The 27,416-nt window shown below is 34.4% G+C and overlaps 2 protein-coding genes across 2 annotated transcripts in view; both read left to right on the top strand.

Annotated features, from left to right (window-relative positions):
* LOC145661188 (cadherin-86C-like) overlaps positions 1-27,416 on the top strand; it is a 458,587-nt gene that overhangs the window by 351,780 nt on the left and 79,391 nt on the right. The window contains exons 9-11 of the mRNA XM_081726639.1: positions 10,430-10,520; positions 13,359-13,511; positions 24,257-24,412. Of these exons, the coding sequence (XP_081582765.1) occupies positions 10,430-10,520; positions 13,359-13,511; positions 24,257-24,412 (400 nt within the window). The remainder of the gene's footprint in view (positions 1-10,429; positions 10,521-13,358; positions 13,512-24,256; positions 24,413-27,416) is intronic.
* Positions 670-6,300, top strand: LOC145661191 (uncharacterized). The gene is made up of 2 exons (XM_081726642.1): positions 670-6,081; positions 6,223-6,300. The coding sequence occupies exon 1, from the start codon at positions 2,078-2,080 to the stop codon at positions 5,921-5,923; it is 3,846 nt and encodes a 1,281-aa protein (XP_081582768.1). The 5' UTR covers positions 670-2,077; the 3' UTR covers positions 5,924-6,081; positions 6,223-6,300.

Below are 27,416 nucleotides of genomic sequence, written 5' to 3'. Positions count from 1 at the left end.
TCATGTATAGGGGTCCATCCCCTATTATAAGACATAAATACATTTGTGCACCCCTTGAAATTTTTTTTATTTTGGGAATGATACCTTGGCCCACCCCTTAAGTTTTTTAGAAATTGCCAAATTTAAACATTTGGTATCATAGTACTGGACCCTAATATATATTACTATAAATTTGGGTGGTCCACCTCGTTCCCTTTTAGGAGCCATTTTGTTCCGCTTTAGGGGTGAACATGGATACAGTGGTCCACATCGTTCCCTTTTAGGGGGCATTTTTGTTCCGCTTTAGGAGTGAACCTTGCAATCGTCCCGAGTTTGATTCTTGGAAATGTTGAATTTAACGTCCCCGCGAAAACGGTGAGAAATGATAGGACGAAACATGAACTTACTTGACTGAGGATTGAAGCAGTGACCTCATACAGTAGAGACAATCGCTGAGCCATTGTACACGTGTGTTGATTACTATGCAATGGTCCCGAGTTTGATTCTAGGTGTTAGTTTCAGGAAATGTTAACGTTCCCTTGAAACGATGATGAGAAATGAGAAAACATCATAAACTTACTTGCTTGCGGATTGAAGCAGAGACCTCACACATCAGAAAAAAAAAAACGCTGAGCCACCGTACTCCATTCAGTGCAAGCAATTTTTGCGTATGAAAAAAGAACATGAACAGATTATGTTACATTACTACACATTTCTGCTCGTTGTTACGCATAGAAGCTTGTTATTGTGAAATTGCAGCATGTGCTTTTACTACATCAGCATTTTTTCTCAGCTGACGGACTTTTAAAGCTCAACTTTACATTTATGTCAAAGACAGTTTCGTAACATATCGATGAGTGTTACATTTTTTCAATCAAGTTTAAGAAAAATGAATCACATTTTAGATGTGGTAATTTGAATGTCGTAAGAAACTAACGAGTCAACGGTATAATGTCATTATCAAAATTGCGATACTAGATGTCGTAACGATTGATGTGTAAGGAGAAAAACGTGAATAATGTCACAACCAATCAGATTGCTTCTTACATCACGTTTCGGCTCATGATACATGATGAAAGCTGTGTTTTCATTGGTTCTCCGTGATGTCATTGATTCATTTCCTCGTTTCTGATTGGCTGATAGTGTTGTCACTTTATAGTTGAACAGGTTTCAGACCTAAATAAATTTCTTAATTTCATTTTCAAATCCTACTTCCACGAAGATCTTGAATGAACGTAGGTGTACCTCTAGTGACAGCGTGACTTTACTCCGTTCCTTGAATTTGAGGTAAGTATCAACCGCGTTTTCTTAACATCAATGGAGTGTTTTTGCATGAGGATAACATTGTTATCACTGTTTTATTTTAACATGAATTATTTAGCAAATGGAAGAATAACTTGACCGGGGATCGAATTAGGAATCCCACACATTAGAAGTAAGCACGAGAAAATTGTTGATTTTGGTTTAGCGTCCCTTCAGTAGTGGGGTGCTAGGAATACAGCTTAATGTTGAATTTGAGCGCATACTGGGTGTTGAACCCGGGCCAGAGTTGCGTAACGCTAACCACTTAGCTCAGTTTCTGAAAGTAAACAAAGAAACTACGCACGAATTTGTTCCCTACAACGTGAGACGTGGACTTGCAGTTTAATGTGGGATCTGATCTCCCGCCGAGAAACGAATTCGAGTCTTTCTTGTCTTAGCTCGAAAAAAAAAAAAAAAAAGCAAGCGCATGACATTTTGTTTTCGTTTCATGTTCGTCATACGTTTTAAAGTTCAGTGTCAGAGGAAAAATGCTTACTACAATGATTCTTTCAGCACAGTTAGAAAAACAATTTCATTCATTCTTTTTATCACTACAGAAACTTAGGTCATTTACATGTTGATGTTGGTCCGGGTTTGACGACAATAAAACGTTTCAGTAGTAGAACTATTTGAGATATGATCATTCTTTTAGGATTGATCGTGTAGTCATTTTGATAATGTAGTGATCTCTGAATTCAATTTTAATTCGTGCTTTTTTTTTCTCTTTTCGTTTTAGATATTTGTTTTTCTTTGCCTATTCCTTTTTTGCTTACCTTACCTTTTTCCCTATTTGAATATGGCTACTTCTGGCTTTACTGTCTTGCGAGAATTCAATAGACATTATCGGCGTTTTAATCTTGAAGGACGAATGCTGGAAATTCAAATTAATGCTCCGACTAGTGACACAGATATTGTTGAGTGGGTTCAGGCCTCCTTTCAACAGATGTTGGATTACTTATTGGAAAATGTCGACGAATTATCGATGGTTGGATTGTCGATTTTATCCCACGATGAGAAGAACAAACCGTTTTATCTATCTTTCCGGCGTGCAAGTAATCTGACACTGGAGACTTTATGGGCATCCTTTGATCGCATTCTTCAAAGTAACGATAGTTTTCTCATGAACGAACCGTTCATTGTACATTTTCATCATGTGGATGTGCCCCGTGGATTTGGATTGGTGCGTCGAGGTCTTTTATCAAACGACGAATTATTAAAACGCAAGAAAGGCATTTTACGAGTAAAAAACACCGACAAGAAATGCTTGGCTTATGCAATTGTGATTGCTATTGGCCTAAAGAAATATAAAGATACAAATCAGAAACTGTACAATCAATATCGCAAACAGCGCAAGTTTGTTGTTATTCCAGACGTACTTGAACTTTTGTCTCGATCCTCAGTGAATTTAGATCATGGGGGATCCGTGGAAGAATTGCGACAATTGCAACGCTACTTGACAAATTATAAACTTACCGTATACACCAGCTTTTCCGGAGAAGATATTCTGTATGAAGGACCGGGTGGCGAAGACAAGATTCCAATCAATTTAATGTGCATCAATTCTCATTATGACATCATCACATCATTAACGTCTGTTTTTTCTACCAGCTATTACTGTACTGCATGCCACAAAAAATATGATCATCGTAATGCACACGTCAAGAACTGTTCGGCCATGTGTGAGAAATGTTTGCAGAAACCGCCATGCAGTAAGACCAATACGGAGAAGCAGTGCCCAGAATGCAATCGTGAATTTTATGGTGAAACATGCTATACAAATCATCTGACTGTACCATACCATAAAGGCCAACCAATATGCAAGATGGTGAAACAGTGTGCCAAATGTCTACGCATTTATTCGTTTGTCCATACAGGGGAAAGAAAACATGATTGTACTGATTATTTTTGTAATGTGTGCCATAAACATGTTACGTCTACCCACCAATGCTACATGAAGCCTGATACGACTCAATTAAAACCTGGAGTTCCATCAGTGTTACATGCCAAGAAAGCTATGATTGTCTTCTATGATATCGAAGCCACACAGGATACTTTCTTCGATGAAGACACGTTCATTCATAAGCCCAATTTACTGGTGGCCCAACAAGTATGTTACAACTGTGTTCAAGATGAGGATATACATCATCCGTGTGAAGTTTGTGGACAGCGAGAACATATTTTTCAAGATGATCCGATCAATGCCTTTCTTGCGTATTTACGTCAACCACGACCCAGCATCAAACTTATTGTATCTTTGGCACATAACTGTAAGGGATATGATGGTCATTTTATTCTTAAATCTTTAGTGGAAGAACATGAATTGAAACCTACTTTGATCTTGAACGGAGCAAAAATTTTAAGCATGAAAGTGAATCACTTATCGTTTATTGACTCCTTAAATTTCATGCCAATGGCTTTAAGTAAATTATCCAAGGCATTTCATTTACCAGCGACCAAAGGATATTTTCCACACTTTTTTAATACTGCTGCAAATCAAGCGTATGTGGGAAAATTACCGGACATCCATTATTATGGTGCAGATGAAATGAAAGTGGATGAACGAGAAAAATTCATGACATGGTATAACGAACACCAGAACGATACGTTTATTTTCCAAGAAGAATTGGTAAACTATTGTGTCCAGGACGTCAACGTACTTCGAATGGCTTGTATATCTTTCATGACCACTTTTGAACAAGAAACTCACGTCAATCCTTTCCTGGAGGCTATCACTTTGGCGAGTGCGTGCAATTTAGTATTTCGACGAAATTTCTTAAAACCTAATACTATTAGCATTCTTCCTGCACGTGGATATCGTCACAGAAACAATCAGTCACGGATTGCTTTGCAGTGGCTTGCCTACATGGATGAAAAAGAGGGCCATTCAATTCAACATGCTGCGAGAGGAAAAGAAGTTTATGTTGCTGGTTTTCATCTGGACGGCTACTACCAAGATCCCGACACTAAAGAGGAACACGTGTATGAGCATGCCGGCTGTTTTTATCATGGCTGTCCTCTATGTGTCCCTACAGGCCGTGATCAACCCATTTATGAGAACTCCGAAGAAACAATGAACTATCGCTACGAGAGAACACAGCGTAAAATGAAATTATTACGATCCATGGGATATAAAGTACATGAAATGTGGGAATGTGAATTTCGTCAAGTGTTAAAATCCAATCCAGCATTGGCCTCTTCTTTAAGCACACATCCTTATACTAATAAGACACCATTAAATCCAAGAGACAGCTTCTATGGTGGCCGTGTTAATGCCATTAAATTGTACCACGTCGCAAATGAAAATGAAGGCGAAGAAATAAAATTCTTGGATATCGTCTCCCTGTATCCTTATGTGAATAAATGTGGACGGTATCCAATAGGGCATCCACGAATATATCTACAGGGAGATCCAGAAATGCCCGACATTCAAGATGTCAACGGATTAGTCAAGTTGAAGATCTTGCCTAGCAGAAATGTGTTTCATCCAGTACTGCCATTTCGCTCAAATAAGAAGTTGTTGTTTCCACTTTGTGCTGCCTGTGCCACAGCATTAAATCAAGATTCTGAATGTACACATTCGGACAGTGAACGAAGTCTAACAGGAACGTGGGTGTCCTATGAAATTAAAAAAGCCATTGAACTTGGGTATCAAGTCATTGAAATTTACGAAATTTGGGATTACGACATCACCGTATATGATCCAGAAACCAAGACTGGCGGATTATTCAGCGAATACATTAACACATTTTTGAAATCTAAGCTGGAAGCTTCTGGTTGGCCTACCAATTGCGTCACCGAAGAAGAAAAGCAGCAGTATATTCAAGTGGTACAACAACGGGAAGGCATAACTTTAGATGCAGCAAATATAATGACAAATTCAGCACGTCGTAGTCTTGCAAAACTCTGTTTGAATGCCTTCTGGGGACGACTCGCTATAAGAGACAATTTCAGCCAAACGACCATCATTAACGACCCCAAAGAACTGTATCAGAAATTAACTGCTCCAGATATAAAAGTCAACCAAATTTTACCTGTTAACGATTCGATGTTATACCTTTATTGGCAGTATGAAGATGATGTTCCAGTACAAAATCACAATGCTAATGTTGTCCTTGGAGCATTTACAACGTGTCAAGCTCGTCTGGAACTCTATAAATATTTAGAACTGCTGCAAGAAAGAGTACTATATTTCGATACAGATTCCGTGATATTCACGCAGCGACCATCACAGCCCACAATAGAACCAGAAGTATTTCTTGGTTCAATGTCAAATGAACTTGAATCAATTGGACCTAAAGCATACATCAAAAAATTCGTGTCTGGTGGCCCAAAACAGTACGCCTTGGAAATCTACAACCCCGACACGAAATCAACCAGTTATGTATGCAAAATTCGTGGATTCACACTCAATTATACTGCAAGTCAAAAGTTAAATTTCAATAGTCTGGAGCAAATGATCATAAATCAATCGAGTGAAAAAATCTCCATTAGCACGCCGCACAAAATTTACAGAACCCACGATCATCATCTTGTCACAAAACCTGAAGAAAAGAAGTACAGTTTCAACTATAAAAAACGCCGATTAATACCAGACACATACGAGACATTGCCCTATGGGTATAAAAAAGCCAGAACAGAATAACAGCCATATTTTCCCCTAATCCCACCAACATCACCTCCCAAAGACGGGGCAAAGAATCAACGCAACACGGGACATGCTTCAACGAGGCCACAGCGGAAACAAAACTCAGATGACATCACCTTGCAGAAACCCGTGGAGAAAAAAAAAAAGGAATTCAGGTACGTCACATTTGCGTTTCTTTTCTCACCTCACTCTCTCTTGATCAGTTAGTTCGATGTTAATAATCTGTTTTTCTTCTTTCACAGGAAACAAAATAAATATTACCATGTATATTCATATGTTTTATTTTCTCTTTACAGAATTTGTACCCGTCACGGACACGTCTTCCTTTGAAGAAAAAGAAATTCTGTATTCTCTTTCACATGCTAAAAATAAATGTACAAAAACATGATTCTGTGTTTTTTATTTCACATCCTAAAATCAAATTCTTTTTCCTGTACTGCGATTTCAATTTCTTTTTCTGAATCAGTTTACCGGTAAAATAAATCAATGTTTTACGAAAAAAAATCAAACTAAATTTTTGTTTCAGAAAATTTTTAGTGTACGAAAAAAAAAAACTGATTCAGAAAATTTTTGTGTACGAAAAAAAAATGTTTTCAGAAAAATTTTTTGTGTACGAAAACAAAATTCTGTTTCAGAATTTTTTTGTGTGTACAAAACAAAAACTGTTTCAGAAAAATTTTTATGTACAAACAAAATTCTGTTTCAGAAAAATTTTTATGTACAAACAAAATTCTGTTTCAGAAAAATTTTTGTGTGCAAAACAAAAATCAGTTTTCGTCACGAAACTGCTCCGACTAAATGAATCGATTCATTCTGATAGTGTTGGCAACACTGGAAAAATTTCGGTAAGTATCGCTCAGACCCTGAGTTACAGCGAACACAACTAGATTCGAACCAGCAACCTTACATGTCTGATTCATCTCTAAATACAGCCAACTAAACAATAAGATTATGTGTATACGTCAATGCTAGCACTGAGTCAACAAGGTTTTCTTCAAGGTCAAAGTTGCACACGAAGTAAAAAAGATGACAACGCAGATCTTCTATCTTTCTATATGAAACATAAACCTAGTATAAACTGCTCGCACTGAAATGTGTAATGTAACATAATCTGCTCGTCTTCTTTTCATACGCGAAACTGTTCGCACTGAATGGAGTACGACGGCTCAGCGCTTCAATCCACAACGAAGTAAGTTCATGTTTCCTCCTATCATTTTTCATCATCGTTTCAAGGGGACGTTAAACTCAACATTTCCAAGAATCGAACTCGGGACCATGACATAGTAATCAACAAACTGAACTTCTCAATCGAGTATGGTGACTTATGATGTTTTCTCATTTCTCATCATCGTTTCAAGGGAACGTTAACATTTCCTGAAACTAACACCTAGAATCAAACTCGGGACCATTGCATAGTAATCAACACACGTGTACGATGGCTCAGCGATTGTCTCTACTGTATGAGGTCACTGCTTCAATCCTCAGTCAAGTAAGTTCATGTTTCGTCCTATCATTTCTCACCGTTTTCGCGGGGACGTTAAATTCAACATTTCCAAGAATCAAACTCGGGACGATTGCAAGGTTCACTCCTAAAGCGGAACAAAAATGCCCCCTAAAAGGGAACGATGTGGACCACTGTATCCATGTTCACCCCTAAAGCGGAACAAAATGGCTCCTAAAAGGGAACGAGGTGGACCACCCAAATTTATAGTAATATATATTAGGGTCCAGTACTATGATACCAAATGTTTAAATTTGGCAATTTCTAAAAAACTTAAGGGGTGGGCCAAGGTATCATTCCCAAAATAAAAAAAATTTCAAGGGGTGCACAAATGTATTTATGTCTTATAATAGGGGATGGACCCCTATACATGACCATATAACCATATAAGATAATAGGACCTCATCCATTGGAATAAATTAGGTCAAAAAACCAAACACGTGATACAACGTATTGCTTACCTTTATATTTTGGCAATTTTATACCCCTAAAAGGGAACGAGGTAGACCACCCAAATTTATAGTGATCTATATTAGGATTTTATACTATTATACCAAATGTTTAAATTGGGCGATTTCCAAAAATTTAAGGGGTGGGCCAATGTACTCCTGCCGGGGTGCACGTATACCCATGTCTTATGAAAGGTAATTGACCCTGTATATGCACATATATCCATATAGGGTAATAACACCTCATCAAAGGGGATAAATTAGGTCAAAAAACCCCGAAATTTGAATTTTTGGCAATTTTTTACCCATGAAAGGGAACGACATAGACACCCAATACTAGTAGAGGTACATAATGTGGTCCTAGGCTACCATACCAAATTTTTAGATTTGGCAATTTCCAAAATGTAAGGGGGGTGGTCCTATGTACCCCTGCACCCCTTCGGTAGGTCTACCCATAAAGCCTAACACCACGTGACCCCATGACGTAATGCTAAGGTGTGCGCATGGGTGTATCAAAGGGAACAAAAATAAGGTAAGCTATATATACATCCTATAAGGTAAAAAGGAAATAACATTCTTCAAATTTATAACCATAAAAAGAAACAAATAAACTCATACGTGAAACTGCCCCATAAAGGCGGATCGTAAACTATGTAAACTAAAAGGGCCGGGGCGCAAAATTTCAGCGGCGTCACACTCCAGGGGCGCAAAAGTTAAAATCAAGTAACACAAAATAAGCTATACATACACCTGTACTCCATCATAAGGTAACAATCTCCAAATTTTATACCGTAAAGGGAACAAAATCAACAACCTACCCCATAAAGGCGAACGGGGGTGTGGCCTAGGGGCGCTAAATTGAAAATATATACCGCAAAGTAAACTATACATACACCTATATCCCATTAAAAAGTAACGATCTCCAAAAATTTTATGCCGTAAAAGAAAACAAGATCAACCCCCCTCGGTAAAACTACCCCATAAAGACGTGGCCTAACACCACGTAACCCATAAAGGCGTGGCCTAACATCACGTAACCCAAAAAGGCATGGCCTAACATCACGTAACCCTATGACGTCATAACATGTAACCCCAAAATGGGCGCCGGGCGCCCGGGGCGCAAAATTTTGGCGGCGGCGGCGGGCTCCATGCTCCAGGGCCTAACATCACGTAACCCAAAAAAGGCATGGCCTAACATCACGTGACCCTATGACGTCATAACATGTAACCCCAAAAATGGGCGCCGGGCGCCCGGGGCGCAAAATTTTGGCGGCGGCGGCGGGCGCCACGCTCTAGGGGGCGGTAAAAATGGCCTCAAGTCCCGCGATTACTACTAGATGAAATACTCCCTCCATAAACTTCCATCGACGGAAATTCTATTTTCTCTCACACTTCAACAACACGTTCTTCCACAGCGCCCGAACTTACCAAGACACTACAAAGCCACTTGCTGATGGAGTTACTGTGGTTGTCTACCGATGGCAGCACCTCCTTGACAAGAAACATTGGTATCTGATATTAAGAAGACATGTGGTATTTGGTCTGTTTACCCTATAGTTCTCTGAGCGTAGGGAAGGTTTCCTGAGTCGGATTGTCACTTCAGATGAAAAATGAACTTGCTGTGACAATCGTAAATAGAACAATGATTGAATTGTGATTAACGTCTAGGAATCCAAAATATCAGGTGTTGTGGCTGATATGATGGTCTAAGGTACAAGTGATCCATCATGTCCTTATCGGACGAGGTGTAAGCATCAACGCAGATCATTATAGCTACGTCTAATAAAAAATACGACCCTGGTTTCATACTATTCGAGACTAGTTTTCAAAAACAAAATTGAAGTTACCATCAACAGATATTTGCTGCACGTTGATAATCTTCAAGTTGTTTTTATAATTCTGCTTTTTCTCCATTTGTTCCAAGGACATGCGCTTCATGTCATCAGAAAAAGTAAGTACTATGAAAAACTGGCTACAAAGAGGAATAAAATGAAAATTCATTAAAATTAAACTTATTATTTTATAAAATACCACTTCTTGCCTAACATATAAGAAATGTTAATGGCAGTTCTTTTGTTTCTAATGTAGAGTGTTAACTGATTGCTTATGTCCATTAATTTCACTAATTTCAAGTCTCTTGCAACCAATTAAGATTTATTAACATATGCACAAAACGCCAGCTCTTTCATATCCTTAGATGAGCTTCCATCAATAGGTTGAAGCAAAATTTTCCCGTCTATGCTCTTCCGCAGAAATAAATTTTGCTGACAGTTTCAAGACGTCCTTTTATTTTTTAATTTTTGATTGTTATTTATTTATTTATTTATTTATTACTTTTACACTTCACAAACCTTTGTTTACAGTATGATATATTGAACAGTCTCCTTATGTAAATAATGTTTTGTTTCAATTGATAGGTTTATTTGATAAAAGGAAATGCATTTAGTTGTACCTATTATACTATTTTATGTGGAAGCTTTCAAATTTATCATTATATTACAGAAAAAATATTTTCATAAATTAACTATAATTTTCTAATCTTCTTTCATACAGTTACGTAGCTCGGATAAAAGAAAACAGTCCTCAAGGTACTGCGCTAGATTTTCGTGATCCTTGGATCCCACGAGTAACAGATGAAGACTTGGTATGTTTTTAGTTTTAAACTATTGAAAGTAGATAATTTCATTTCTAGATCTCTAAGAATATAAGTTTTTACTATAAAAGGATATTACTCCCTTATGGGAGTTTGTTTTCTGACATCCATAAATGATATCTACCCAGAATAAAAGAACAAACATTAAGAAACGAGGTTGTAATTTGATTCAAGGATAGATAAAGTTATTCTTCAGTTATAACACGTGAAACATTTTATCAACACCAGGTATAAAGGTTCACAGTGATTGTGCCAATTATATTCATGCAAAGTGTTCAAGAATCCCAGTTAGATTTCTTTCAATTATTCTGTGGAATAGAGAGAGACTTTCATTAGCAAGTGAATGCATAAGTTTCTACTTTTTTTTAAGGAGCCAAATAATCACTTTAGTTTGTCAGGTGTCCCAAAGCTGACTAAAGCTACAAGTATACATACCTAGAACTTTGTTGTGGAACAATCTCTTACTAATCTTAAACTGACTAGCTAGGCTAGCTATAGATAATATTATGAGTAGTCCAGCAAGGAACTTCATAATCATGAACAATGTAACAAATGAAGATACAACGGTATTGTTGACAGAAATTTAGTCATAGATGGAATTCTTATGGTCGGAGCTTGTGAATAGAAGTCACCAAGTTCTCTTCGGAATAGAAGTATAAATGGGAGGAAGAAATTTCCTATAGTTTAATTTTCGGATATTATTTAGTACGTACCTTTCCATGCTTATAACACTATAAGGGTGACGAAGATTCAATTGCATAGTTTTATTGTTAGCCAATTTTTGTTAGCAGCTGTGACCTTGGTTGGAAGATCGCATCACGATGCTGATTTGTTCTTAGCCACTAGTAATCTCTCCATCTGCTTAACGAACATACTCGATTTCTATGGAAATAGGGTTAATAAAGAATATAAAAGAAAAAGAATAGTACTGCGTACTGCAGTTTTTCACGCTCCGAGGAACCAATAATGTTTCTCAAAGCCTATGACGCCTGGTTGTCTGCTGCAATGAATTATCCTTAATGCTTTATTTTGCTATCTATGTTTGTGATTTTGTGTTTAGAGAACTGTATGGAATAGCAGTGGCATTACTGATTTGAACAAGTTAGCATTTTCTCCCACATTAATTTAGCAATTCGTTATACGTATAATATTGTTCTTTCTCCATAGGTCAGTTATGACTCCTTATTTTTTTTTAATCGGTCATTGCTGGACTTCTATGACCTCCTTTGCATCTCTGTAGAAACATATTATACATCTTCCTCAAAACATTAGGACGTATGTTATTGGAAAGAATCTCTTATATTCCTCACGTAATCGTCACCATCTACATTTTGGCTAGATTCCATTGCTGGAGCCAGATGTCACAAATAGCCCAATGTCTTTTTCATTTTTATTTATGTCTCTCCAATGTGAGAGCAGATATTCATTTAAAGAGTTAATGCATTAAATTAGAATAACTTTATATATACACATTTTCTTCCAGTTGGTTAATATGAGTGGTTTTCTTCTTACTTTCAACGAAATTTATCAATGATTTTATGTTTTATTGCTAATGTAAGAAATACTTTGCTGGCAAAAACCAACGTCCTGAATTTTTTCTTTCTCATCTACAAGCGCAGGGTGTGCGGCCAAAATGATCTTTCAGTTACCTCAATGAATATTTTTAAGCACTAATTTATATAAAAGAGCAAATATTTTTACCTCTGTGGTGCGTCACGGGTTACTATTTTATGACTATACAATTTTTCGCAAACCCCACTGTTTTCTTATTTATGTAGTCCTCCAGATTATTCCTTGAACTGTTTCTTAATTCGTTTCTTTCTTATTTATCTTTTACTTCTTGTATTGCTTTAACACTTATGGTTGAAATTTAGTTGGTAGTATGACTTTTAGTTTCTTGACAAATTGAAAACTGTACACAGAACTTCCACCTTCTTTGTTGAAACAAATGTTTCCATGTCTATTAGTATTGATAGGTGGATACTTAGTGAAGTGTACTAAATCAAGTGCTGTGTAAATTTCGGTTTTAATGTTGTGAATACCGGTCTAATGACAGTAGGTGTAAAATTTTATTGTGTGCTATAATTTATGATACAATCCATTTTTTGTCCAAGCTACAATTATCCAGAATTAATTTTGGGTCATTTTGCAGAATATTCTACACAGAACTTCTTATACAAAGTAGATATATATATGATTCATTCATCACAGGATCAAGGAGGGAGACGTATACTAATACTCAATATACAGAGTGCTTGAGGAAATTCGACCACCCCTTTTAAAATAAATAAAAAGTAAATTTTGTCGAAAATATCAAATATACTATCCAAACATAGTATTCTCTCTAATAGACTGATTGTATTCTCGGGTTCGATTTCTTTGGGGAGTTCTTGGATAAAAATAAAGGTAGTGGTTTGAATCTACTTTAATCAGTGTGTGCTGTCTCATGTAACTTTGGTGCTTGAAAGAAATGCTAAACTCTACTTAATTTATCACTTACCCATTTTTTCTTAATGATTTTAGCTATACTTATTCTCTATTTATAATTATTAGAGAGATTTTCTTCCACGTTCCAAATAACTAAAGCTTACTTCTTATTTCTGATATTTTGCGGTATCTCTTTTCGCAAAATAAAATGTTACATAAAATAAACAGTTTGTTCATGGATGTTTATTCACATAATCAGTATTCTGCTAGAATTTAAGTATACAATAAAATAAATCTAATTTTATCTGAAGTACACAACTAATAAATTAATTTTATCTGGAGACACAATTATCATATTTACCATGTCATCAACAAATATAAATATTTTCTAATCTCTGCTAGGGACAAAATGGTATTTTTTCTTTATCCTTGGGGAAGGATAATGGCACATTTGAGATTTCGCCATCTGTAGTAGAGCAAAGTGCATCTTTTGTAATTAAAGTGAAGAACAACAAATTGCTGGACTACGAAAAATTCAAAGACCTTCAATTCCAGGTAGGTGATATTTAGTGACTCCGGGAAAGACAATGGTAAGCGCCACTTCTGGCGGAATTGAGTTATTAAGTGGAATGGGTTTGGATCCGACCACAGAACAGTATGTAAATAGTTTAAGTTTGGAATAGTACCTGCATACGGCAGAGTAAGCTTCTTTAGTATGTGTCATTGTATTGCATTGCATTGCATGGGAATGTTCTTTTTTCACTTTACTCGGAATTTATGAAATAGCACTCACCATTGTCTTCCCCCGAGCCGCTCATTTATATAGATTAATGTAAGCTGAAGAACAGTAATATTTATTACTTACCTTGTATCCTTGGTTATGTATTTTTAATAATGGGTTCAATGAGTGTACCAAATCCACTTGGTACAGTCATGCCAATAACAGTAGACTGTTAAGATATTTTGAGGAAAATAAAGTATTCCATAACATACAATTTAGATTTAGGGCTGGATGTTCCACGATTAAAGCCTTGGAAAATATAGTGTCAGAAGTACTGGAAAACTTGGAAAATTTCTTAATGTTGGGGTGACATTATCAGATTTGAGTAAGGCATTTGATACCATATCTCATAACAAATGAATTGCGAGACTACTGTATTACGGTATCAATGGATTGCAACTGTCTTTAATTTCATCCTATCTGAGTGATAAGAAACAAACTGTTCTCATTGGAAACAAAAAGTCAAATTTTATTGATGTAACATTTGACGTTCCACAAGGAAATGTATTGAGTCTTTTTCTTTTTCCTGTTTATACAAATACTGTACCAAGTTTTCTGACCAATTTTGTGTGTTCTATAAGCTCACGATATAATTCTTATAAATTCAGACAAGTATGGAATTAATGTACCACCTAAGAATAATGAAATGTTAGATATGTTTGTTGCATAGCTTGAATGAAATGAACTTACAGCAAACAAAGGCAAAACAGAAACTATGTACTTTAACCTTAGTAATTGTGCGAATTATGCAGATACATTTAAGTGCGTAAAATTGCTAGGAATGTATGTGGATTCAAATTTAAATTGGAATGAACATATAGAGAATGTATATAGAAAATTGTTCAAAGTACTATTTTGTAACAAATAAAAAACTGTAATTAGTAAAAAATCTCTCATTATATCAGACAATGCTTTTTTTTCACTCACATTTGAAATATGGAATAATGTTCTGGGATGGTTCATCTGGCTCATGTACTGTCTTCAAATGGTAGAAAAAACAATAAGAGTAGTAAGTGGACTGCCTAGAACTGCATTCTGTAAGAAAGAATTTAATGAAGCACAAATTGTGACAGTGCCTTCTTTGTATATTTTTCGATGCCTCATGCATATTAAAAAAAAAATTAGCTAACTTTACCTCTGAAGTGATGTTCATTCCTACAATACTAGGCGCAGAGACGACTTAAATAAGTTACAAGTCAGCTTAAACAACACACGAAAAAGTTATAAGTATACGAGTAAGAAAGTTTTTAATTTACTACCTCAAAATGTATACACAATGTCTCACTATAATTTCAAAAATTACTGTGAATCTTTCCTCATGAGAAATTCAGTATATGGTATTTTGGAATATGAAGAAGTTTCTTTGTAGAATATTAATATATAAATAAAACTTATATGTATAAGACTAGAATTCTGCATAATAAAATGAAAGCAAAAGTTTGTTTTAAGACAATGTTCATCATAAATCAGTCTGTCGTTTATTGTAACTTCTAAAAATTTGGTGGAGTGCGAGTAATCTGCGAAAATCGTGTTTAACATAATAGCAGGTACTATTTGAAGTGCTTAAGTTTTCTTTGCATTTATCATCAGCTGGTTCTGCGACGTCCATTTTGTCAGACAGTCGAACAGTCAAATGTATTTCAAGTTGCTTCCTAATTTTACTGTATTGACGCCTGTGCTGAGACATTCAAATTATCACCATATATAGTACAATGTTCTACAATTTATCAGTCACAAAATAGATAAATTAAACAATATCGTTTATGTACAAAAAGGTACTGGCCCAAGAATTGATCTTGAAGAACACCAGCAGAGATAGTAGTGGTTTTGGAGGAAAATACGACTTCCATACTGTTAAGTGTTTTACCTATTTGAACTACCTGCTTTCTGTTTGTCAAATACAAGGTAAATCATGTATGCACTAATATTGTACTTCTGAAGTTTTTTCAATAGAAGAGAATGTTGTACACAATCTAAAGCTTTAGAAAAATCGGCAGATAAATCTGCTGTCTACTTTTTGTTTATAAGAACATTAAAAATCTCTGTAAAAAAATTAAACTGCAGTATCGATTGATCTGATTTTTTGAAAACCATATAGAAAAGTCGAGATCAGATTTTGGTAGGATATAAAATTTTTCAAGTACAATAACAATACTGATTCAAAGATCTTCGAGAAAACAGATAGATTACAAATAAGTTTACAGTTTTGGATATCATGATTTTTAAAATTTATTTATTTATTTATTTATTTATTATTTTTTGTACAAACTTTCGTTATCTTTAACTTTCAGGAAACACACCTAATTCAAATTATATATTTAAAAGATAGTAGAGATGTTTGCCTACTAAATGTGCACTTTTTAATAGCACAGGTCAATAACTCCTCTTCAGTTATCGAAATCACGTACATACTATGCATATTATACGAGATGTTTTCCCCTAGACTGATCCGATGTACATATGGGAAGCATTATCAAGAAAATAATCATTAAAAATCCCAGTAATGGCAGTAGGATCACGAAAGAATTATTCCTATAGTTTATTTGTGATATTTCACGCATTGGGTTACTCTTCGTGAGTTACCGGTACGCGTAGGGACTTTCCACGCCCCTTCCATTTTATTTTTTATCAATATATTAACGATATATTGTCATTGTGAATCCTTTGGCTCCTTGAATAACTTTGATATATTTTCTTGTATGTTTCTCTTCGGGCTCTAAATTTAGCTGATAAATTTGTGGAAGTGTTCATAAGTTTATTGTAATATATACATTTTGCTTAGATATTTTTATTTTTTGTGTGACTCATCTTGGAGCGTTTTTATTAGAGCTTTTTCGTAACTATAATGGGAAGGCTATGATAAAATAATTCAGAAATGTATTAATAAAATAATTGAATGTATCATTAGTACTGGATAAGTTATACACAGTGTTTCAATATTCATGATGTAATAATAAACAAAAATAATTTATATTTTCATTTGAAAAAATCTTGTAAGTTCTCATTAACGATTTTTAATTTTCTTTAAATGTTTATCGGCAGCTAGTTTAGAATAAATAGCTTCATGATCAGAAAATCCAATACCAATAATTTCATACATACATTTAAACTTACTTTGTGGAATAATAATTTGGTCGAGAGCCATTTTACCTTGACGGGTGAATGGCATGCAGATCATATAAGTTTAACAAACTTTCCAACTTTGATTTTTCGGTTGAAAGCCTTAACCAATTGATATTTCTCACCAATCATTACAGAGAACTATACTTCTAAGCATTTTGCATAGTTTTGTGAGAAGCTGTTCAACATTCTTCAAAAAAATTTATAGGTCACCAGAAGGGACCATATCCAATAACAAATATTTACTTCATCATGTTTAATGCAAATAGTTCACAATGTATTTCGACGCAGAAGTTCCGGACGTCAATCTCCGTTGCGTTTAAATATGCACGAGCAAATATTGCAACACCGCCTCCATTTTTGACTGTACGAGAATAATAACTCACAAGGTTTGAACCAGTTAAGTTAACCGCATTAATGATATTTGAAGCTAACCAGTGATCGCCTATACAAAGATATACATTTGAAAATTCACTTTATAACAATACCTCCAGACAGTCAGTTTTGTTCCCTAGATCTTGAAAATTATTAAAAGAACATTTAAGTGTCCCTTGTATCTGATATTTGGGTGAGAAATTGACAAGTATTTGGTTTTGTAGCAAGAATCGAGGTTGATGTTACACTATTATGAGATTTGCATTCACATTCTCAGGATTTGATGTTATATAAACGGTGTCACCATTATGTTTGTTCGAGAGTTTAATTTTAGGATCACTAATTTTAATTTCAGTAGCTTTAATCTGGACTGTGTATGTGAGATGACTTTATATTTGTTTATCTTTTCTATTAAAATGGACACCATATTTGGTGAAGCAGTATCTTCGAAAGTGATTTACGTTCACTACACTCATCCTATGGAAATTACCTGCTAATTTATTCAGTTGGTCGTTAAATTCAAATATATGCCTATTGCAGTGACCGCTTGGGCAATGAGGAAAATCATATCTATAAAGCATACTGATACAACAGAGTTTACGTATTTCGAATCGAGATACAACAAGATAGATTCAATAGTGTTTAGGGCGTTTTCATTAGAAACACTGTTACTTGAGAAGTTGTTTGTTCCCGCTAGGAGAACAACGTAAATCGTTTACTAGATTCCTTGATAAGTTAGCAATACCATTACATACTTGTTCGTAAGAAAGTAGTCAATTGAATTTTACTATATGCTCTTATAGAATTCGTGAACAACATTTTCCATGACTGTTGCTTATTGTTAGTAAAAGAACGTTCGGTACACTGCAAAGACTCATAGCCCTCTCATTTGTTCCCCTAATGCTCTCCTCCAATTTTCGTACTTGAACCCTTGTAGATACATCTTGTCTTCAGTGTTCTTCTTGATACCATTTGTTTGTAAGTTGTTTAACTTTTTATAGTTTTCTGTGATTTACACTAGATTCTTGGGTGATAAGCTTGGTACCACTGTTTTCCCATTTACATGTAAGTTAGTTTGTTGAAAGTACGTGGACTTTCCTAACTGTATACAGTTGTCACAACTTACGCTTGCAATTACTTGATTGTTATTGTTCATACCTTGTTCTTGATTTAGTGTAGTGTATCTAGCTTTGATCTCCACGTTTAATATCGCAGCAGAAGGTCTATTTTTTTTAACTACTACTGACCACTGGCACTAAGTATTTGCACTTGCACTTCAACATTCTGATCATTTCGTTGGTGTAGTAGTTCCTTTATTTCACATTTTAGTGATTCTACGTCATTCATTAGGATGTGTGCCAGTTCTTGCAGAGAAGGAACTTCTTGCCTGGTTCGCAAGAAATTGGAGCGGATTTCTTTTATTATAATTTCCTTAGGTAGCATATCTGCAGTGATTATTCTATATGTTTTAGACCTTGTCATAATTTTTGTTTTATGCTAACCTTCAAAATACATATTTCATATAAACTGTATATGTCATCAAAGTTCCTGCGACATTTTAACGGCACTTTTTATACAAAATCACCGATTTTCTTGCTATACCAGCAGAAGCTGTGACACCAGCACAACCATTTCTTTTAGACACAATTGCAACCAGGAAAACAAAAATAAACTAAATTAATATTCATTAAATAAAATAAATGAAAAAATAAAAGAACAATTTAATAAATAAATAAATAAATAAATAAATAAACGTTATATTAAACCTTTTTGGGCAATTAACACACATCGTCGAGCACTAGTAAATGAAATGAAGTGGTCCTTGCGCGCTTGCGTATCGTATGCTCACATATTATACATTTCTATTTAATGCGTTGCAGTAACCAGCTTTTCGTGAAGACTCTATTGTCTCGCTGAACATTCAATACGTTCCTGTCCTAAATACTCACATTTCAGAGCAGTAGTAACGAAGGTTGCATGAGCCCCCTCCCCCTTATGAAGATGGGAGAGCCCACTTTTTCCCATGTTCATGAGAACACGTAAAAATTATACATCAACAGGAAACATTTTTTTGACTTTTGATGTTCTCTACTTGCTCATATTAGACCTATACAAAAATTGAACGTTACTATTATTATTATTATTATTATTATTATTATTATTATTATTATTATTATTATTATTATTATTATTATTATTATTATTATTATTATTATTACTAATAGTAGTAGTTGTTGTTGTTGTTGTTGCTGTTGTTGTAGTAGTATTATACCCAGCTTGATTTTGTTTCGTTCTCATTGTAACCAACAAAGGTTATAAAGCCCTTATATTCCATCTCCTGCACGTACAGTATCTCACTGGCTTGTGTCCAGTTTTAAAAGACTTCAATGATTTCTAAGGTTTGTGGATTTGTGTACTGCTGCTCTTTGAGATAATTTACTTTAAAGCTACTCTTTTTAAAACAATTAGCAATTAATTTTTTCAGTTATGTGTTTCACACTTTCATGGTCATCCACATAGCATCAAATACATTAATCATTGTAGATGCCTGGCGTTTGATGTCGCTGAGAAACTGACGAACAACCTTCCTTCTGTAATTCTGTATAGTGCCCTGGTCAAGTGTTTGAGGCTTAGAATATGTATTCAGTGATAAAAGGTCAACTTTGATTATATACAGATTAGGGATGTCTTCGTGAGCCGTACATTTGTTGATAAAAAGAAGTATTTTTCCCTTCTTCTTCATTTCCTTGTCGATGGTTTGAAGCCATATACTGTTCATTCACGATCTTTAGTTCAACATGTATTTCGTAGGAAAGTTTTCCATGTGTTTAAAACATTTTGGATTGTGGAATTTTCCGATGAGCAAGGACTTGTTTTTTCCAGTTCTTGAGCAGTTAACTGCCAGCAAGACTGTTATACGTACTTTACCGTGTGTGCCGCCATTTTTTATTTTAGTCTGACAAGCACCTTTAAAAAAAGTCCGTTCTCATTTACGTTAAGATATTTTCTGATGTGTAACTCACAGCCAAATTTGAAAGTTTTTCTTTCCAATCACCAGTGTGGTAATTGAGGGGGGAAAGGGGGGGAGGATTTCCAGGCACCTCTGAACACTTCCCTGGAACCTCGTTCCCTTTGTACTTTCTAGGGGAAGAACTTGGTAATAACATAAACCTTCATGTGTAATTACAAAATTTAAATGTATAAACAAATAACAAGTCAACAGTGTTTCGCTTACTATTAAGGAATCTGTATCAAAATGGAATCTACTCCGAGAAGACAGAATACAAAATTACAATTATGAGCATACTTTATGGGGACGCTCTCACAGAGAGTACCCAAGCACCTTTATACGCTATGTAAATTAGAAAATCTGATTTTTCAAGTATTTTGTGAGAAAAATACTGTAAACTGAGAAATCTTAACCTTTTCCATATTGTACAGGGCTGTGGCGTATTTAGGATTTTGTTTCGGGGGACAATTGCCCACCTGAGCTTGAGAATTAAATATGTTTTAATCGATTGTTTACTAATATCCTAAGAGAAAACGTGAAACTCGTATGACAGTGGAGGATCTTACCCCTCCTCCCTAGGCAAATCTGAAATGACGCTCCTTCAAACACACGTTGAATATTTGTAATCTCATTTCAATTTAACCTATTTCATTTTAGAAAAAATGGAATATTCAGTTTTATCTGTGTACGTTTTTACCTGAAAGAAAATGTTGAGACAAGTTGAAGCTGAAATATACTGATAGCAGATTTAATGGCAAGAATTGCAGACTGGTGAATCTTATGTGATATGATACACACAAAAATTTAGCAGTGAATCTAACCCTTTATTCTATTCACAGAAGGAAAAAGGAAACACCCTCTTGGTCTACCTAATTTCCCGGGCTACTTATCCCCCCTCTTGATTTTCTTTAATTCAAACGTTTACCTTTCTTTATAACTAAATGATGTCAATATTCCTATAATAAGTAAAGTCCCGTAATGTTGATATCCTTGCAAGTTGATGTGGAAACCAGTTTCGCTTATCAGCTCCTCTTAGTTTTGATGTTACTGACGACGGCTGACTTGAATCACAACTAACAATTGTCAAAAGTATGATAGGAGAAACGAAAGAAAGTAACAACTAAGGAAAAAGAAACACAAGAGTAGAATGGACGAAAGAAAGAAAAAAGATCGCAGTCTTTACATGGAATGAAATTTGACAAATACAGTATTATTTCTGAACAAAGAGCATAAGAATATGGAAAGTCAATAACATTCTTAGAAGTGGTAAGCAGGATTATTGCTGTAGGTACGTACAACGCGAAAAACTAACAAATTTATTTCGGTGGGGCTTGAGCCCGATAGCTCCCCTAAATACGCCAGTGGTACAGGAGTATTTTCCTGCGAGTAAAAGTTTCTTTTGGAATGCGTTGAGAAATTACCGCCTAGTCTGCAAGAGTACTCCCCTAGTACAAGTGTATTTTAGGCACACACTAACTCCCCCCCCCCTACCTCGGAGTGCTTCAATTTCCACACTGCCAATCACCGCAAACCGCATCATCTACACTTGTACTTCCGCTGCACGTTCCTTTAAAAAAATATTTCGTTCCTCTTAAAATTACGCAACTAAACATTGCTTGCTCTGAAACCTATGTGTTCCAATGTTTTTGCAAACTGTTGGAGTTTTTTTTTTTCTTTCTTTCTTTCTTTCTGAACAACAGGATTCCCAATAATCATGCGTTTGTCGCGGCACTGCTTTAGTCACTTCAATACACATTCTTCAACATCCTAAAATTCATCTTTCTTTGCTCTTTTACACATTCAGAAGTACACTTTTGTTCTCACACTTATGTTTATTTTTTAGTATTTTGGATAAAATATTGGGTGGGATATTGAATTCTTTAGCTATAAACTTTATTGTCTTCTTTCCTATCTGACCTATCGCTTTTAGTACATTCCGTTTTTCTTCCACATTTAATGCAGTACATTTCTTTTTATTCGACATCACGTGAACTTTGGTATTAAGCCAATATGCTAAAAGAAAACAGTAAAATGCAGTACATTTGAGGTTAATAAGGTGCAGCGCAAGCTAATTCAAGGATGCTGTCCAAAACCGATAAAGGAGAGAAATGGAAACTCGCAGAAGTGACAAAATGGATGTACTAGTTCTTTAAAGGGGTTAGTATTTCATAAAATTGAAGGGACCATTTCTGCAAGGAGTTTGGAATTTCTTAAATTAAAAAATCGAGATATAATTTTAATTTAATAATTAATTTAACATGTGAAATTTATCTCACGGTTCGAAACTACTGAAGACTTCCAAACTGTATGAATTCAATACTGAAACTTGAAGTAGTACACCTATAACTACTGGTTGCAATAGAGTAATAAGATCAATGATAGAACCTGTTTCTTGGACGCTGAATCTATAACGAAAAGCCATTATTCGCTATCCTTCTGTTTTTGTTCTATGACGACAAGTGTTGAAACTGGAAATAATTAATTTGAACCACTTCTGGTTTTGAATGGAGGTTTAACGGAGGATCCATTAAACTTGCAATAAAACTGCTTCACGATATCTCTTTGCTTCATGGAAATAAGTATTGAAACCGGAATATTAATAAATTTCGACAACTTCTGGTTTTGGTACAGTGCTGTGATTAGTGATGGTATGTTCCCTTGAAACACTTAACCGATTGCTAAAAACCATTTGTCGCTATCTGTTATCATTTGATTCTATGGTGAGCAATGTTGAAACCTGAAACAGTTGATTTCTACTAATTTCGGTTTGAATAGAGGGTTAGCTGAAGAGACGAAATCTATTCTTGGAACGGAGAGTTGATTGCGTAAAACGCTTCTCGATACCTCTTGCTGTTTTTCCTCTAGGTGAATTAATATTGAAATCGGAAGTACTCGTAAATTTCAACCATTTTTGGTTTTCGTAGAGTATTGCGACTAGTACCGTAATGGAATGTTTTCTGGAGACGTTGAATCAATTCCAAAAGACCGTTTAGCATGATCTATTATCGTTTCTGTTTCGTGACGATCAACTTGTAAACCAAGAATGGTTGATTTGAACCACTTCTGATTTGAATAGTGTGTTTACGGAAGAATAGGATACTGAATCGATTGCAAGAAACTGCTTCTTCATATTTTTTACCCTTTTTCTTCCATAAAAGTCAGTATTGAAACCAGTAGTAGTAATATATTTGAACTTCTTCCAGTTTTGGTAGAATGTTCAGGTTGTAATGGTATGTCCTCTAGAGATTCTAAATCGATTACAGAAAAACAGCTTGTCGCTCTCTGTTTTTGTTCTATAGCGATAAATATTGAAACTGGAAACGGTTAATTTGAATCACTTCTGGTTTGAACAGAAGGCTAACAGAGGAGATGGAACCTATTCGTGGGACACTGAATCGACTGCATGAATCTGCTTCTCAATATCTCTTACCATTTTTGCTCTGATACCTGTCGACAGACGGACTGACATATGTATTCTATAAGACTTCCGATACTTATGCATAGCATAGGACTTGTAATTATACTGCCAAAATTAAAATTCTAATTTAATAATTATTATTTTAATTAATACTTGATTTAACGTAATTAATAATTTTAATATTGAGTGTAAAGAGGTGTTGGAGGGGATTGAAAAAAACTTTAAGTTATCAGGTAGTTACAATTATCAATGTTGCAATAACATATATAAATATATATATATATATATAGGGTAGATCTTAAAACGCTTTTAGCTTTCAAACTTCTAGATCAAAAACGCTGAAGTATTGTACGATGCTAATACCGAAAGTAGAAATTATTTAACATACTCTACAATGCCATCAGATTAACAGTATTGCCAACCCAGGATAAAGGTATATTATTTTTAAAATGGATAGAGACATAAATATGTAAGCTTTTTGTCTCTACTAATAATATTTGGTGTCAATTGAGAGATTAACAATCTAAATGAGTTTCAGTACATATTTCTAGATAGATGTATGATTTAGCAATATTAGTGCTGTTCTTTCCTTTCAGATTATTGCCCGTGAAGTTGGCCTCAGGGCTTTATCAAGCATAGCATCAGTTACTGTATACATTGATGATGAAAATGACAATCCTCCCATGTTTCTTCAACCTGAATATGAAGCCACAATACCGGAAAATGTTACTGCAGGTATTCGAGTAGTTGAGGTAAGAATAAAATGTGAACTGATTTACTATTTTCAATTATTTATTTGTCCTTTCTAAGATTCTTTAAGGCAGCAAAGAGAATATAGTGTTTCTACTACGAAATATAGTGAATTTGTTTCATTATATTGTATTATATTATATATCTTTCCTTATAGCACATGACTGAAAAATTTCAGCGCTATATCTATATCCAGTTCCTCCATTGCTCAAATCCATTTAAACTGTTTTCTTCATTTTATACTAATTTTTACTTTATGTAATATTAATTACTAATACATAAAGAACATATCATCTTGGGATTGAAATGATTCACTTCGATAGTAACGTGCATATTACTAAACTTTAAATAATTAGAATATTTTAATGGTTTAATTCAGAGATGTATTACTACCATACCTGTGAGTCGTTCCGGGAGACGGGAGATGATACTAGAGTGGTGGGAGATGATACTAGAGAATAACACATAGCTCATTTAAAGTTTGAGAGAGAAGGTGTAGGAAATTTTTAATTACTTTTTCTTTCATATTTTTATAACATCATGCAAATTATTTAAAAGTTCTATTTTAATTTATTTATCGTTCATCATGTATGCAAGGATTATGAGAATATCTTTCGTTCAATAAAGTTTTATATTTATGTATATATGAACATATATACATTATATATACAACTATATATATAATGAATTATTTACCTAATGACATTATCACTCACTGAAAGGACAAACTATAAGCATTTTCGCTAAATATTTCATCAGATAGAGGGATCACATGAAGTGGAAAAAGCAGGGAGAAAAGAAACATTAACGAATAAACAAGTGTTTGCAAAGTATCCAGGTGACCCTATGTTCAAAGTCAGAGTCAAGTGTTAGTGCATTCAAGTTAACAGTAGAGAGAGAGTTAAGTGGGACGTTAAATATGCAGGAGAGCAAAGGAATAATAAATGAAGATATTACTTTGTATACTTACAAGGAAGAAGGAACCCAAATATATAAAATAATGAAATATTAACAAGAAATAATAATAATAATAATAATAATAATAATAATAATAATAATAATAGTGAATATACTGAACGTAATAAAAATGTAATGAAGAAAATAATGGGAGATCCCATTGCTTTTATTGTTATTATTAATAATAATAATAATTTATATTTACTTCCGAGCAACAATAGGAGAGGAAAAATCAAGTACAAGACTTAAAAGAATTTTACACGTTTCATGGCTCCTACATGCAGTAAAATGGAATTCTGGATGCTTGTCCGCCTGTCCGCCCGTGTGTCCGTTCGTTCCGGTATAAATGTGTTTACTCGCTTAGAGACCATACCGTTGAATGTATCGCGACTAAAATTTAAACTTCAGGGTTTTATACCTAGGTAAGATATTCCAGTTTTCTTTTCTTCAAATTTTCTTCTACCCTTAAAAAAAATACTGAAGGGTGAAAATCAAAATTTCCGATTTCCTCTGAAATGACTCTAAAGATTTTGTTCATATTTCATTAGAAACCCTTTAATATGGTACATGTCGTTTTTCCAGAAAAAAATCCAGGAGGGGTAGTTTACTTTTGATAGTTGATTCTTTCTAGACATTTTTTCATAAACGACTCAGGCAATTTTGTGCATACTTCATAATTAAATATTTTATTAATACAATAGGCGCTTTTTAATCCAGCACTTTCGGGACCTAGGTCTTGCCAGATTAACAATTTTCCGGATAATCAATCGTCAATATAGTTTTAATGGAAATACCAAAGATAAATCACTCTACAAAACAACAAAACGGCTAAAACATGTGCTTTATATGCTTACCCACATTCTGAACCTACGCAGACGATATAAATAACAGCGTATCCAGTATTTCGTCATTCTAGTAGCTGTGGAGTTTAAAACATTCTTCTTATTTATAATTCAATAGAGTATAAAATTATATTCAATCATTGAATATTTATATAATTGAATATTCTTGTATTAATGGGAAAAAACACAATACAAAAGAGAAATTAATACATTATAATGATAATTAAAACAAGTTTTAATAAGAAGTACACATGAGCGTCATTGTTTAAGAAAGTCTCTTATATGTTGTTTTTTTTTTTTTTTTGTTTTTTTGTTTTTTTTTTGTCATTCGGGTGTTTTCTTCAAAGAAAACGTTAGGAAATGTACACAGATTTATGAGTTCTGCAGAGTTGTATTTTTTTTTTTTTTTGAATCCACTTTTAAAAAAAACTCAAGCAAGTGCTTGGATCGACTCCTCATTATAGAATGTGCCTAACCGCAGAATGCTGTAACATGCGCCTACTGTAATCTCATAATATCACATAACTCGTTTGTTCTGAAAGAATCCACAAGGGATAGTTTACTTTTAGAGATTTTTTTCATACTATTTTCTCAAAACGCACTTGGACGATTTTGTCCACATTTTGTTAATATAAATATATAATTAAGAATGTGACAATATCACGTAATTATTTTGTTCTGAAAGATCCACAAGGGCTAGTTTAGCCTTAGAGATTAGCTTTTTCAGGCAACTTTCTCAGAAACGACTCGCGTAAATTTGTTCTTATTTCATTTCATTAACAATCTGACAATATGACATAACTCATTTGTTTTGAAAAAAAAAACCTCTGCGAGTTTGTTATTCTTAATGTTGGGGTCTTTTTACGGACGATTTCCTCAAACACGATCATTCGATTTGTTGATACTATTTCATAAATGAATATTTTACTAATAATCTCTTGCTGCATGAATTATTTCTCATGAAAATAGCCAAAAGGGATAGTTTACATTTAGGGTGAGTTTTCTTCTGATCAGATTTTCCGAAAACACCTTATAAATGTCTCGTACTCTGAAATAAATGTTTCATTAATAAGTGGAACAAAACGTGATTTAGTTAAAGAAATTGGAGAGAGAAAGTTTAGTGCAGTGGCCCGTACCCTTTATTTTATTGCTTTATATTAAAGTTTTCATTCATTTATATGCTCGTTTTTGTATACTCTTTTCACTA

This window comes from Thermobia domestica, chromosome 1 (genome assembly GCF_964235325.1).
Source record: "Thermobia domestica chromosome 1, izTheDome1.hap1.1, whole genome shotgun sequence".
NCBI lineage: Eukaryota > Metazoa > Arthropoda > Insecta > Zygentoma > Lepismatidae > Thermobia > Thermobia domestica.
Note: the sequence above shows the minus strand (reverse complement) of the source record. Positions and strands in the feature narration are given on the sequence as shown.